The sequence below is a fragment of the Salmo salar genome, chromosome ssa15 (assembly GCF_905237065.1).
Source record: "Salmo salar chromosome ssa15, Ssal_v3.1, whole genome shotgun sequence".
In the NCBI taxonomy this organism is placed as follows: domain Eukaryota; kingdom Metazoa; phylum Chordata; class Actinopteri; order Salmoniformes; family Salmonidae; genus Salmo; species Salmo salar.
In genome coordinates this window covers 101041139-101054119 of record NC_059456.1, presented here as the reverse complement: position 1 = coordinate 101054119, position 12981 = coordinate 101041139, and the positions used below count along the sequence as shown (strand labels likewise).

Genomic DNA, 12981 nt, shown 5'->3' with positions numbered 1-12981 from the left:
CAGTGCTAAAATGGCCATGGTAGACATGCAAGGACATTGTACAGTAAATAACTATTATTTGGTGACAGGCACTACAGTCTATGACATCTTGACCTTTTCAGAGGTAAATTCTTCACATTCTTCAAAATCTGAAAGCAAACATCACAAGTGAAAAGACAGAACATAACACCTAAGTTGTTTTTGGTTCGGTCTTCAGAAATAACACAAACAGCTCCTTCTTGTCTCACTTATGTGCAATGCAGTGCCTTATGCAGTGCCACATACTTGTTTGTGAAACCATACCACTGTAGAAGATACTTTCAAGGTATAGGGTCTGTAGGGTGAAACCGTGTTTATTCTGACACACACTTACTGTTACTCCAAATGCCTCGGCAGAGGGAATGCCTAGGGTTCTTCAAACATCTCTGTTGATTCTGCAGTATTCACAGCCTGGACCAACCCCCCCCCCCCATAAGATGGTGCATGAGAGGACAGGATATACATAAATGACTTGATTTGGGCAGAGAAAGGAGCAGGGTAAAATAATGTACGTCCAGTAATGCAGTACATTTTCACATCAACTCAGAGGAGAGATTAGATATTTTTTCCTAAAACAACTTCTATCACAAGAGAGTGTGTATAGGTATATAGGCGCAATGGAACTAACGATATATGTGACAGTGGATAGGTAAACACAGAGGTGGAGGAGGGGCCCAACGGTCTAATATCCTTTACGCTCGGTTATCTGGAAGTCATTGTTACCCATGGGGCGGCGCACAATTGGCCCAGCGTCATCCGGGTTAGGGTTTGGCCGGTGTAGGCCGTCATAGAAAATAAGAATTTGTTCTTAACTGACTTGCCCAGTTAAATTACTGTTAAATAAAAAAGAAATACACTTAAGAGGGAACAAAACACAGCTGGATCTACAACGGTCAGCAAGGTAGCATAATAGATTATCGGCCTCCATCTTGCCCACTACCATTGCATGCTTTGGATAAAATGTCTGCTGAATGGCATATTGTTACTTCCTAAGAGGGGAGAAATTACCATACGAGGGTAAAAACAGCACACTTCCAATCACTGTACTACTCTAAATCAACTCTACAATGAATCGTTAAAAAAAGTCCTTCACTTATCCAGGATTTTTAAATCCTGCATGTCCAACTGCTGGTCGCAGTTGCCTTGGTAATATTTCAGCATTTCAATGTCTATTGAAATGCTTATGATAAACAGGGCATATAAGTGTATAGAGCCAGAAATAGAAGCATTTCTTTAGTATTTCACCTTACAAGTGTTCTTTGCCAGAGGAACTGGAAACAGTGAAGCTGCCAAAATATTGCCCAAAGTTACAATCAAGTCAACAAGTCGTAGTCCAGAAGAATACGGCCCGATTCCTATTCTATGTGCAGGGATGGGCAACTGGCGACCAGCGGCCCTCTTTTGTAGCTCAAACGGCAAGTTGACAGTATTGTTCCATTTCTTCAAATATCTCCAACAACCGAGTCTTACGATAGTAATGGAGGCGCCAAACAAACCACATTTAGGACACTTATTACAATAAACAAGGCCAAATAAAAATGTTGTTTTTAATAATATAAATTAGTAAAGTTGATCAAGTTTAATTAACACAGTGAACAGCGTCCAAGTGTAGGTTTGTTTTGTATTTAAAAAAAGAAAAAAAGATTTGGGATCACACATTTTCATAGAAATTAAAGCAGTAATATTTCTTCAACAGAATTGTTATGTTATGGTAAAGAAATCACTATGGTTTGTTAGGCAACAGCACTTTGGGGAATTGAAAAAAAAGGTTGAAGAGTAACCTAATGATTTAAAGTGAATATAGTTTATCAATCTGAAAGTAAAATGCTTCTGACAATACAGTAATAGTAAAACATGGGGAAAAAATGTGTGTCCAGAATGATCCTGAAGACAATATTTTCACCGGATCTGAAAAACAAGAAATAAAAAAAAATATTTAATTTACGTTGCAACATCTGCATGTTTTACGATAAACCTCCCAACTTCATATCCATTCTTTACCTAATAATACAAGTTTTGGGCTATAATGATTCAATTATTGATAATATTTCCTACATGTTTTATGAACTAACAGCTGAAAGTGAACAGGCCCGCGCATGCAGCTCTGTAAGCATCGACACTCATACAGCATCATGTGGAGCATACTTATGAAACAATCCTGTTCGTTTCAGCCCAAAAGTTGTAAAAGGGTATAAATCATAAGCCATTATATGCACAATGATCTATCCAGCCACTGATGCTACATTCTATTGCTGTTTCATTTGTACACCGTGACGTGTGATTGGCCACAGCAGGGAATAATGTGGAGGAACACATTACATCACACTCTACATAAACCTAGAATACCAATCACATCGTTTGATAAAACTATAAGAAAGCAATTATAATATTCCTACGTAGATATTGGTAGTGTGTTAAGGTTCAAGATAACCACTCACGGTGTATTTGTCCCATTTCTTCTCCGGGTCGTAGGGCTCCCAGCGGCTAGCAGGGAAGATGTGCTTGTTCTTCTCATACCAGCACCTCAGCACCACTTTACCTGCGTGAGACTACGACACACCAAGGACACTCGTTGTTAACGCTGCTGCACTGGCAAATAACTTGGATTACATTTTTTTTTTTAAGTATCAAAACAATACGGATCGCCTCACCTCGTCTTTTTCAACAGTGGCGTCGTTCACCAGCCGAATGTCATCGTGGACATCAAAGCTGAAGAGTGGACCTGTAGTGGAATAAAGTTTAACAAAAAAATAATGCCATCGGTGAAGTTACATAAATGTTTAAATATAACGTCGATTTTTAGATGACCTTGGGCGTTACCACTGGCTCACCAGATTTGCCTCGAGCTTTTGTCACAATGAAGTCATAGAAACTGTGATGCTAGAACAGAAATAAGAGATAATTGTTTAGTTTAATATGAAGAAGAGATGTAAATTTATAATAGTTCAGATTGATGTACAGCAGCACTCACATGTGGGATGATCAGATCCTCTTTGATGTACATCAGCTGCTCGACACCAGCAGCCCTACAAAGACACCCCAACCTTTTACAACCTTCCTTCATAAAGAATAACATTAAAGGGAAATCTTATAATGTTAGCGCCAATGGGCACCTAGGGTGTATTCATTAGACGAAGAACGTAGCAAACAGTTGCAAAACGTTTTTACAATGGAAACCGTTTACTCTAAAACTGAAAAAGTTTTGCGATGAAAACGCACGTTTTTATTGGAGAAATTTCTCCCCGTTTAATTTAGTTTGCTTCTGTTTTCTAGTGAATACCCCCGCCTAGGTAAAACCAAAGCCACCACTTCAGTCACATCTACTCTTACCTGAGCTCACTGAAATCTTTCCTCAAGACCTCCAGTGCTTTCTGAAGGAACTGCTGCATGGTATTGCCCTTCTTCATCTGTAGTAAACACACAACAATGCACACTGATACATGCTATAGTATACAGGTATATCTCATGCGACCAAAGTTAAAGGTATGGCTCCATTTGCTTTCCGGCAGCACATCCATGGCTAAGCAACCGGTTCTCTCTTACTGTACCTTGACAGTCTTACGATGCCCCGATCCATCCCAGTAGGAGAACGTGATCTCAATTTCTTCACCTGCACAGAAGATGTGTCATTATCATGGCAAGGTTGTAACTAGCAGGGTAGTGAACTATTCATTTAAGCTCATCATTACCATAGGGACCAATATAAAAAGAGCACTGGATGTAATCGTCATGTGTGATGGTCGTGTGTAATCAATCTCGCTTACTCTTGATCTTTTCCTGCTTCCCCTCCCACTCTTGGCGCAGTTCCTCTCGAAGCCGATTCTCCTCCTCCTGAACTCCCAATAATAAACACATTGTAAGCTTGGGCTCCGTGTGTGTGTGTGTGTGTGTATATATATAGGACATTTATATAGTGTATACCCTGGGCTCCGTGTGACACACACCCGTTCAAAAATTTGGGGTCACTTAGAAATGTCCTTGTTTTTGAAAGAAGAAAATATCACATTTTTTGTCCATTAAAAAAAACATCTAATCGATCAGAAATACATTACATTACATTTACATTACATTTAAGTCATTTAGCAGACACTCTTATCCAGAGCGACTTACAAAATGGTGCATTCACCTTATGATATCCAGTGGAACAACCACTTTACAATAGTGCATCTAAATCTTTTAAGGGGGGGGGGTTAGAAGGATTACTTTATCCTATCCTAGGTATTCCTTAAAGAGGTGGGGTTTCAGGTGTCTCCGGAAGGTGGTGATTGACTCCGCTGTCCTGGCGTCGTGAGGGAGCTTGTTCCACCATTGGGGTGCCAGAGCAGCGAACAGTTTTGACTGAGCTGAGCGGGAACTGTGCTTCCTCAGAGGTAGGGGGGCCAGCAGGCCAGTGGTGGATGAACGCAGTGCCCTTGTTTGGGTGTAGGGCCTGATCAGAGCCTGAAGGTATGGAGGTGCCGTTCCCTTCACAGCTCCGTAGGCAATCACCATGGTCTTGTAGCGGAAATACAGTGTAGACATTGTTAATGTTGCAAATAGGCAGAGTTGCAAAGAAAAAGCCATATCTCAGACTTGCCAATAAAAATAAAAGATGAAGACGGGCAAAAGAACACAGACACTGGACAGAAGAAGTCTGCCTAGAAGGCCAGCATTCCGGAGTCGCCCCTTCACTGTTGACGTTGAGACTGGTGTTTTGTTGGTACAATTTAATGAAGCTGCCAATTGAGGACTTGTGAGGCATCTGTTCGTCAAACTAGACACTCTAATGTACTTGTCCTTTTGCACAGTTGTGCACCTGGGCCTCCCACTCCTCTTTCTATTCTGGTTAGAGTCAGTTTGTGCTGTTCTGTGAAGGAAGTAGTACAGAGCATTGTAGGAGATCTTCAGTTTCTTGCCAATTTCTCGCATGGAATAGCCTTCATTTCTCAGAACAAGAATAGACTGACAAGTTTCAGAAGAAAGTACTTTGTTTCTGGCCATTTTGAGCCTGTAATTGAACCCACAAATGCTGATGCTCCAGATACTCAACAAGTGTAAAGAAGGCCCGTTTTATTGCTTCTTTAAGTCAGAACAGTTTTCAGCTGTCCATTAAAAATCAGCCGTATCCAGCTACAATAGTCATTTACAACATTACCAATGTCTACACTGTATATCTGATCAATTTGAGGTTATTTTGATGGACAATTTTCTTTTGCTTTTCTTTCAAAAACAAAGGACATTTCTAAGTGACCCCAAACTTTTGAACAGTTGTGTGTGTGGATATAGATAGATATATATATATATATATATCTATAAATATGCACAGACACACACAACATTTATATAGTGTATGCCCTGGGCTCTGTGTGTATAAAGGCACATTTATATAGTGTACACCCTGTGCACACTGGACAGAAGTAAAAGGGGTAGGAATGGGCAGATTTCTCCATCCCCTTCTCCGGCCGTTGTATTGGGCAGTTCAATGGTGAGAAATGACTCAGTCCCTGGAGCAAAAACGTAGTGCTTTCCAGGAGCACGAGTACAGGACATCACAATAAACTGCACTCAAACATTTTAAACCTGCATCAGGAAATTGAGGCTATCATAGTTCATATAGGATTCAATGACATTATGAAGGGACGCTCAGAACAGCTGAAGATGGATTTTAAAGAACTGATTGGGTCTATGCACCAACACACTGGCCCTCCCCAAATCGTGGCACTGAATGTTTCAGCCCTTCATAACTGGCTACATGACTATTGCAGCTCTGTGGGTGAAACAAAGCTTGTTTTATAAGGAGGATGGGATCCACCCAAATAATGTGGGTTCCTGGATCCTTTCACACCACTATAAGGCTGCGTTGAGACAATGACTTATCAATGACCCAAGCCCAGCTCAGTTAATCCCTACCATTGTGTCGCCAAGTTGTCATAATGCTTCAGCAAATGTACATTATCCCAGGGAAGACACAATGTAAATAACCTCATTTATGTCCCCCTAACTGCCCTGAATGCCTCTGCTGATCCTACAGCTATTGTATGCTGCAATCATGTGCCTATGAACCAGAGTTATACGGTTAGTACTGAGGCGGTGTGCCCTAGTAGGAAGTCCACTGGGTGCAGCTCACCCTGCACTGACAGAAATAACATAAGCATGTCTACTACTATGCGCTGACAGAAATAACATAAGCATGTCTACTTCTGCTAAGCTTCCCAGTATAGCAATGAGAACAATCACACTTCTCAGAAAAGTGCTCAAAATATGTATCTTAAGAAATAAGGTTCATCAAATCAATAACTTGCAAGTAACAGATGACATTCATATTCTATCTCTGAAAATCACTTACACAATACATTTGATGATACAGTGGTAGCAATACAAGGTTATAACATTTACAGAAAAGACAGAAATGCCAGTGGTGGAGGTGTTGACCCTTTATATTCTGCACCACATTCCTGTAAAGCTTAGAGAGGATCTCATGTTAAATACTGTTGAAGTAATATGGCTACAAGTTCATCTGCCTCACCTAAAGCCCATTCTGGTGGGAAGCTGCTATAGACCACCAAGTGCTAACAGTCAGTATCTGGACAACATGCGTGAAATGCTTGATAATGTATGCGATATCAACAGAGAAGTATATTTTCTGGGTGATTTAAATACCAACTGGCTTTTCATCAAGCTGCCCACTCAAGAAAAAGCTTCAAACTGTAACAACCTGAACCAGGTCACTGGCACTAATCAGTCAACCTGCCAGGCTAGTCAAACAGCACAGGAATGAAATCATCAACATGCATTGATCACATCTTTATTAACACTGCAGAAATGTGCAGAAATGTGCTTGAAAGCAGTATCCAGATCCATCGGATGTATTGATCACAATAAAGTAGCCACATCTAGGAAAACCATAGTTCCAAAGGCTGGGCTATAGCGAATAAGAGGTCATACAATAAGTTTTGTAGTGATTCCTATGTTGTTGATGTAAAGAATACTTGTTGGTCTGTAATGAGGAGCAACCAGACGCTGCATTTGACATATTTATGAAATTACTTATTCCAGTTACTAATAAGCATCCACCCATTAAGAAAATGATTGTAAAAAACTTAAATCCCTGTGGATTGATGAGGAATTGAAAAATGATATGGTTGAGAGGGATGAGGCAAAAGGAATGGCAAATAAGTCTGGTTGCACAACCGATTGGCAAACGTACAGTAAATAGAGAAATCCTGCAACTAAACTGAATAAAAGGAAGAAACTACAGTATGAAACAAAGAAATGACAAAGAATGATAGTAAAAAAGCTTTGGAGCACCTTACCATTTTGTTACTTTACAGCCTTATTATAAAAAGTATTAAATTGTTTCCCCACCTAATCAATCTACACACAATACCCCATAATGATCAAGCACAAACAGGTTTATAGAATTTTTTTAACTGTATTTAAAAATAAACGGACATATCACATTTACATAAGTATTCAGACCCTTTACTCTGTGCTTTATTATATATATAACCTTTGGCGGCGATTACAGCCTCAAGTCTTCTTGGGCATGACGCTACACGCTTGGCACACATGTATTTGAAGATTTTCTCCCATTCTTCTTTGCAGATCCTCTCCTGCTCTGTCAGGTTGGATGGGGAGCGTCGCTACACAGCTATTTTCAAGTCTCTCCAGAGATGTTCGATTGGGTTCAAGTCCGGCCTTTGTCTGGGCCACTCAAGGACATTCAGAGACTTGTCCCAAAGCCACTCCTGGGTTGTCTTGGCTGTGTGCTTAGGGTCGTTGGCCTGTTGAAACTGAACCTTCACCCCAGCCTGAGGTCCTGAGCAGGTTTTCATCAATGATCTCTCTGTACTTTGCTCTGTTCATCTTTCCCTCAAGCCTGACTAGTCTCCCAGTCCCTGCCACTGAAAAACATCCCCACAACACAATTCTGCCAAACCCATGCTTCACCGTAGGGATGGTGCCAGGTTTCCTCCAGACGTGACACTTGGCATTCAGACCAGAGTTCAATCTTGTTTCGCATGGTCTGAGAGTCATTTTACTGAGGAGTGGCTTCCATTTGGCCACTCTACCGTAAAGGCCTGATTGGTAGAGTGCTGCAGAGATGGTTGTCCTTCTGGAAGGTTCTCCCATCTTCACAGAGGACCTCTGGAGCTCTGTCAGAGTGACCATCAGGTTCTTGGTCACCTCCCTGACCAAGATCCTCCCCTGATTGCTTAGTTTGGCCAGGCGGCCAGCTCAAGGAAGAGTCTTGGTGGTTCCAAACTTCTTTCATTTAAGAATGATGGAGGCCACTGTGTTCTTGGGGACCTTCAATGCTGCAGTAATGTTTTGGTACCCTTCCCCAGATCTGTGCCTTGACACGATCATGTCTCGGAGCTCTATGGACAATTCCTTCGACCTCGTGGCTTGGTTTTTGCTCTGACACGAACTCTCTACTGTGGAAGTTATTAAGACCGGTGTGTGCCTTTCCAAATCATGTCCAATCAATTCAATTTACCACAGGTGGACTCCAATCATGTTGGAAAAAATGAATTTAATCAATTTTAGAATAAGGCTGTGACTAAACTGTTTGGAGTAACCCTGGATTGTAAAATGCCTTGGCAGCAGCTAATAAGGATCATTAATAAATAGAAATACTCTTGCTTTATATGCAGGCGAGATTTCAATGTGAGAGAGGTTTGATTTGGAGAAAATTAGTATGACTGGTTGTATATGCACAAGGCTCACCTCTCTGTCCCGGTCTGGCAGGAAACTGGTGTCCACATCTGGGTTCTTCCCTAGCTTCTTCTTCTTAGCGGGGAAATCTTTGGAAGATAAAAATCAGTTTCATTGATTGTTCTTAGACAATAATATACATACGTATTGTGGCTATAAACAACAGATTTATTATGAACACCACTCACAGTCCTCTTCCTCCTCTTCCTCTTCCTCCTCAGTCTCCTCTTTCTCCTCCTCTTCATCTTCAGGATTAAAGGATAAACTGGCAATCTTTCTCTTCTGCTCTTCCTTTCTTTTCTTCTCCTTCTGCTTCTCCAGCTTTCTGAAGGTAGACAGAAAGAGAGCAAAGATGAGACACAGACAATAGCTTTCGACTGAAGATTTCGCCCATAAATCAGGGGTCATTGAGAGATCATAACAAACAAAAAAGTGGCAGGGAATCGAGTAACTCTGGGAATACAGTAACTCACAGCATCAATTCCTTTGATTGCTCCTTCTTGGCCAGTTGCTTTTCTCGTTCTTTCACAAGAGCCTCCTGCCTGGCCTTCATATCATTGAGTGTCACCAGACCTGACAAGGGAAGACAGTATTGCAGTGAGATTGTGTTCTTCACAATTATGTATTCAAACATTCATCATTATAAAAGGCAAGTCTGACATGAAAAAGTCCCATAATATACTTACCAACAGTGCTGGATTTGAGCTCTGCTTCCACCGCATCATAATGAGCTGAGAACTTCTTGTCTATGTTGGACTTGACCATGTTGTCCTGTAGGAGATATGCAGATAGTAAGAGGGGGACACATAGCTAGGAACGTTAATAAGGCTACTCCTGTAAACAGTCTAGCGCAAAGGCTATAGATTGTTCGTTTGATATATTTCAGTAACTAGATAACAGTGAATAAGCAATACTATTACTTAGTTAACAAGTGACTGACCTGAGCAATTTTCTCCTTTAGCTGTGAAAGTTGTTCTCTTTCCTTTTCACGCTTTTTTATCAGCTGCATGGCTCTTCCAGCCTCGCTTGCTGCACCTTTGTACTGCGCCATGCCTATATCTTCCGAGAATCAAACAGCAATAATAATCTGGAAAAATGAGCTAAACGCTACAGCTACAGACAACTTGTCTAAACAACAACTAAACACTGTTTTTATCACAGTGTAGAGCGAAACGTTATTGTAGCTAGATGTTGAAATGTCCTCGCATCATAACAAACACCACCGAAAATGGTCTCGTTGAAGTGCATTCTGGGTAGGGTGCGTATCAGTAAAAAAGCCCGTGCAACCACTTCCGGCGGGGTGTCAATCATTTCAAAATAAAAGTAAAGTAGCAGCTGGTTGTATTTACTACACTGACCCTGCTGCTGGGGACAACACAGCTGATTTGACATGATGCTCACTGCACCTGGCGCTGAAATTATCATATTATTTGCTTGGCTCTCTCCAAGTTACGCTCTCTATTTTCACATTGGAGAGACGGAGAAAAAATGCTTTATAGAGGAAATTCCAGATGAGACTATGGTTATTGGTAAATTAGTATTTTAGCGTTAGATACCGTTAAAGTTGGTTAACTAGCTAGCTGCTTCTGGCTCATAGGCTATTTTGATTAATCCAGTCAGTCAGTGCATGAATGTCTTTAATTTCCTGACAGATGTAGCTAGATTTGATGGATAAAAAAATATCTCATGGGTCTTAATAAATAATATTTTTTTCTGGCTAGCTACAAAAGATGAGAAGATTATACAGTATATGACTGGGATCAGCCAACGTGTTATTTGATATGGAATATGCTCTCTATCGAGGATGTGAGGAATAGCCTTTCATCTGGTATCTCTCTATTATTAGGGAAATACAGGACCCAGCTGTGGGACAAGCAGATGGGATCCTTCCTCCAAGCCACCCCTGGCCTTGGAATGCATGTGGAGATCAAAGATCCGGATACTAAGGTCAGTCAAACAATGAGAAGATTAGATACAAGGTTACCACACTCAAAGTGTATAGTCATTAAAGTTTGTGTATGTGTATCTTCATACACACAATGCTTCCACGTATGTTTCATCGGTATGTGTCTCTCTCCAACCCTCTATTCTAGATCATTCTGTCTCGTCAGTACGGGTCAGATGGACGGTTCACCTTTACTTCCCATACACCAGGCGAGCACCAGATCTGCCTGCACTCCAACTCCACCAAGATGGCCATTTTCGCTGGCGGCAAACTGGTATGAATGGGATGTTGTTGTTTTGGACATTTTCTTCTCACAAAAAAAAAAGAAAACCTTCCGTATAGCAGTAAATATGCAGGTAGTCTGGCATTCTAACCTTGTGTTCCGTCTGACAGAGAGTCCACCTGGATATTCAGGTTGGTGAACATACCAACAACTACCCTGAAATCGCGGCAAAAGACAAGCTCACAGAGCTGCAATTAAGAGCTCGACAATTACTGGACCAAGTAGACCAAATCCAGAAAGAGCAGAACTATCAGCAGGTGGGTTGAAAGAGAACATCTACATTTTGAGTTGAGTAACTAAGCCACAACCGTAGGGGATAATAGATATTGACATTTATTTTAACCTGTATAATGTCACATACAAAGCTGTTGTGGAATCCACGTCTTACCCATGTCTTTTAAGGATCTAGTGACTGTCTGTGTATCTCTTTTAACAGTATCGTGAGGAGCGGTTCCGCATGACTAGTGAGAGCACCAACCAGCATGTGCTTTGGTGGTCTATAGCTCAGACACTTATCCTCATCGTCACTGGCATCTGGCAGCTCAAGCACCTCAAGAGCTTCTTTGAGGCCAAGAAGTTGGTGTAATGCTCACAGGACATCACTGATTGAGTTCAAGACAGGAGTGACAACCATACAGAGCTAACTGGCAGAGAGAGACGCTTAAACCTGGGAAGCAAATTAATTGAGAACATCCAGTGTGTTATGTATTGTCCATTATTAATTATTCTGTGACTTTTTAATTATTGTGATCAGTAACTAAGCACCGATTTCCATTTGCCTGTATTTTTTTCCCCCACTTTTGTATTGTTTTATATCAACTTTGTTGGACTGCACATAAGGAGTGGCAAATGTACCCAAGGTAACTTTCAATTTTGTTTCACTTTGCACTAAGCAGTCATGTTTTGTAGATTTGTCATTCTGCACATTGTATACTTTTGGTTTAAACAGGTAGCCTAGTGGTTAGAACGTTGAGCCAGTAACCGAAAGGTTGCTGTATCGAATCCCCGAGCTGACAATCTGCCCCTGAGCAAGGCAGTTAACCCACTGTTCCCCTGGCGCCAAAGACGTGATGTCGATTATGGCAGCCCCCCGCACCTCTCTGATTCTCAGGGGGTTGGGTTAAATGTGGAAGACACATTTCAGTTGAATGCACTCAGTTGTACAACTGACTATGTATCCCCCTTTCCTTTCGATTATTGTGATTTAGTCTAATAACATGATTATAGCAGAGCTAATAATAGTTTTAGCTCAATGACTAACCTGTTCACTCCCAAACACCAGCTCACAAGCAGCATGCAACGCACATCCTTAACTTCTGTTGAAGAGCGGTATCATTCCAGGAAACAGGGTATTGTTGATTTTTAGAGGATGGTACAAGCAGCACCATTTTTCTTTCTTCCAAAGACCAACATATCTTTGAATCAGGTGCAGATTACATTTGAATGTTATAAAATGAAGGCCTATGATAAAATACCCTCAAGTTATTCCAAACTGATCTAGGTTAAGATCTAGATATCAGTAACATGTGAATACAATATTTCAATGAAAATACAGTAGTATTATGATGAGGTATAAATTCAACGTCTTAATTTGTAATTATGAAGGTTTTTACTTTTGGTTGGCTGTCATTTCAATGTATGCAATAAAAAAATGTAAAAGTAATTGGTTATCATGTGATTGTTTATGTAAAATTACTGTACATTTCCTACATAGGAAAAATACAAAACCAAGTTATTTTCAACAATTATTTTGCTTGTCACCTTCTGCAGTATCAATTTAATCCTGTATCTCATTTAAGTGAATGTTTTGCAATGTTTATTTGCATTTCCCTTAGTTATGGATTTAGTTTTACATTGATAACTAAAGCATTATTGAACCATAACTAAGAAAATCATAGCAGAACAAAAATATTTCTTCTTTGCATAGGTTAAATCTTTCAGTGCACCAACACATAACTCAGACCAAAATAATCATTGATATCACAAATAATACTCCTGTAAACATATTGTATCAGTGACTCTACCTGCAGTTTTGTAA

General features: G+C 40.5%; 2 protein-coding genes across 2 annotated transcripts; one reads left to right on the top strand and one right to left on the bottom strand.

Moving 5' to 3' along the window:
• Window positions 1-1553: 1553 nt before the first annotated feature.
• On the bottom strand, window positions 1554-9939 carry fam50a (family with sequence similarity 50 member A). Its single transcript, NM_001146427.1, is given in 13 exon segments — window positions 1554-1926; window positions 2457-2567; window positions 2670-2740; window positions 2850-2898; window positions 2990-3044; window positions 3349-3425; window positions 3567-3628; window positions 3783-3849; window positions 8728-8804; window positions 8904-9040; window positions 9189-9288; window positions 9402-9486; window positions 9656-9939. Coding segments are annotated over 13 exon segments (1011 nt in total). The 5' UTR covers window positions 9767-9939; the 3' UTR covers window positions 1554-1917.
• Window positions 9940-10041: 102 nt separating this feature from the next.
• On the top strand, window positions 10042-12606 carry LOC106572840 (transmembrane emp24 domain-containing protein 4). Its single transcript, XM_014147369.2, has 5 exons — window positions 10042-10244; window positions 10562-10662; window positions 10809-10934; window positions 11054-11200; window positions 11380-12606. The coding sequence occupies exons 1-5, from the start codon at window positions 10106-10108 to the stop codon at window positions 11527-11529; spliced, it is 663 nt and encodes a 220-aa protein (XP_014002844.1). The 5' UTR covers window positions 10042-10105; the 3' UTR covers window positions 11530-12606.
• Window positions 12607-12981: the final 375 nt, after the last annotated feature.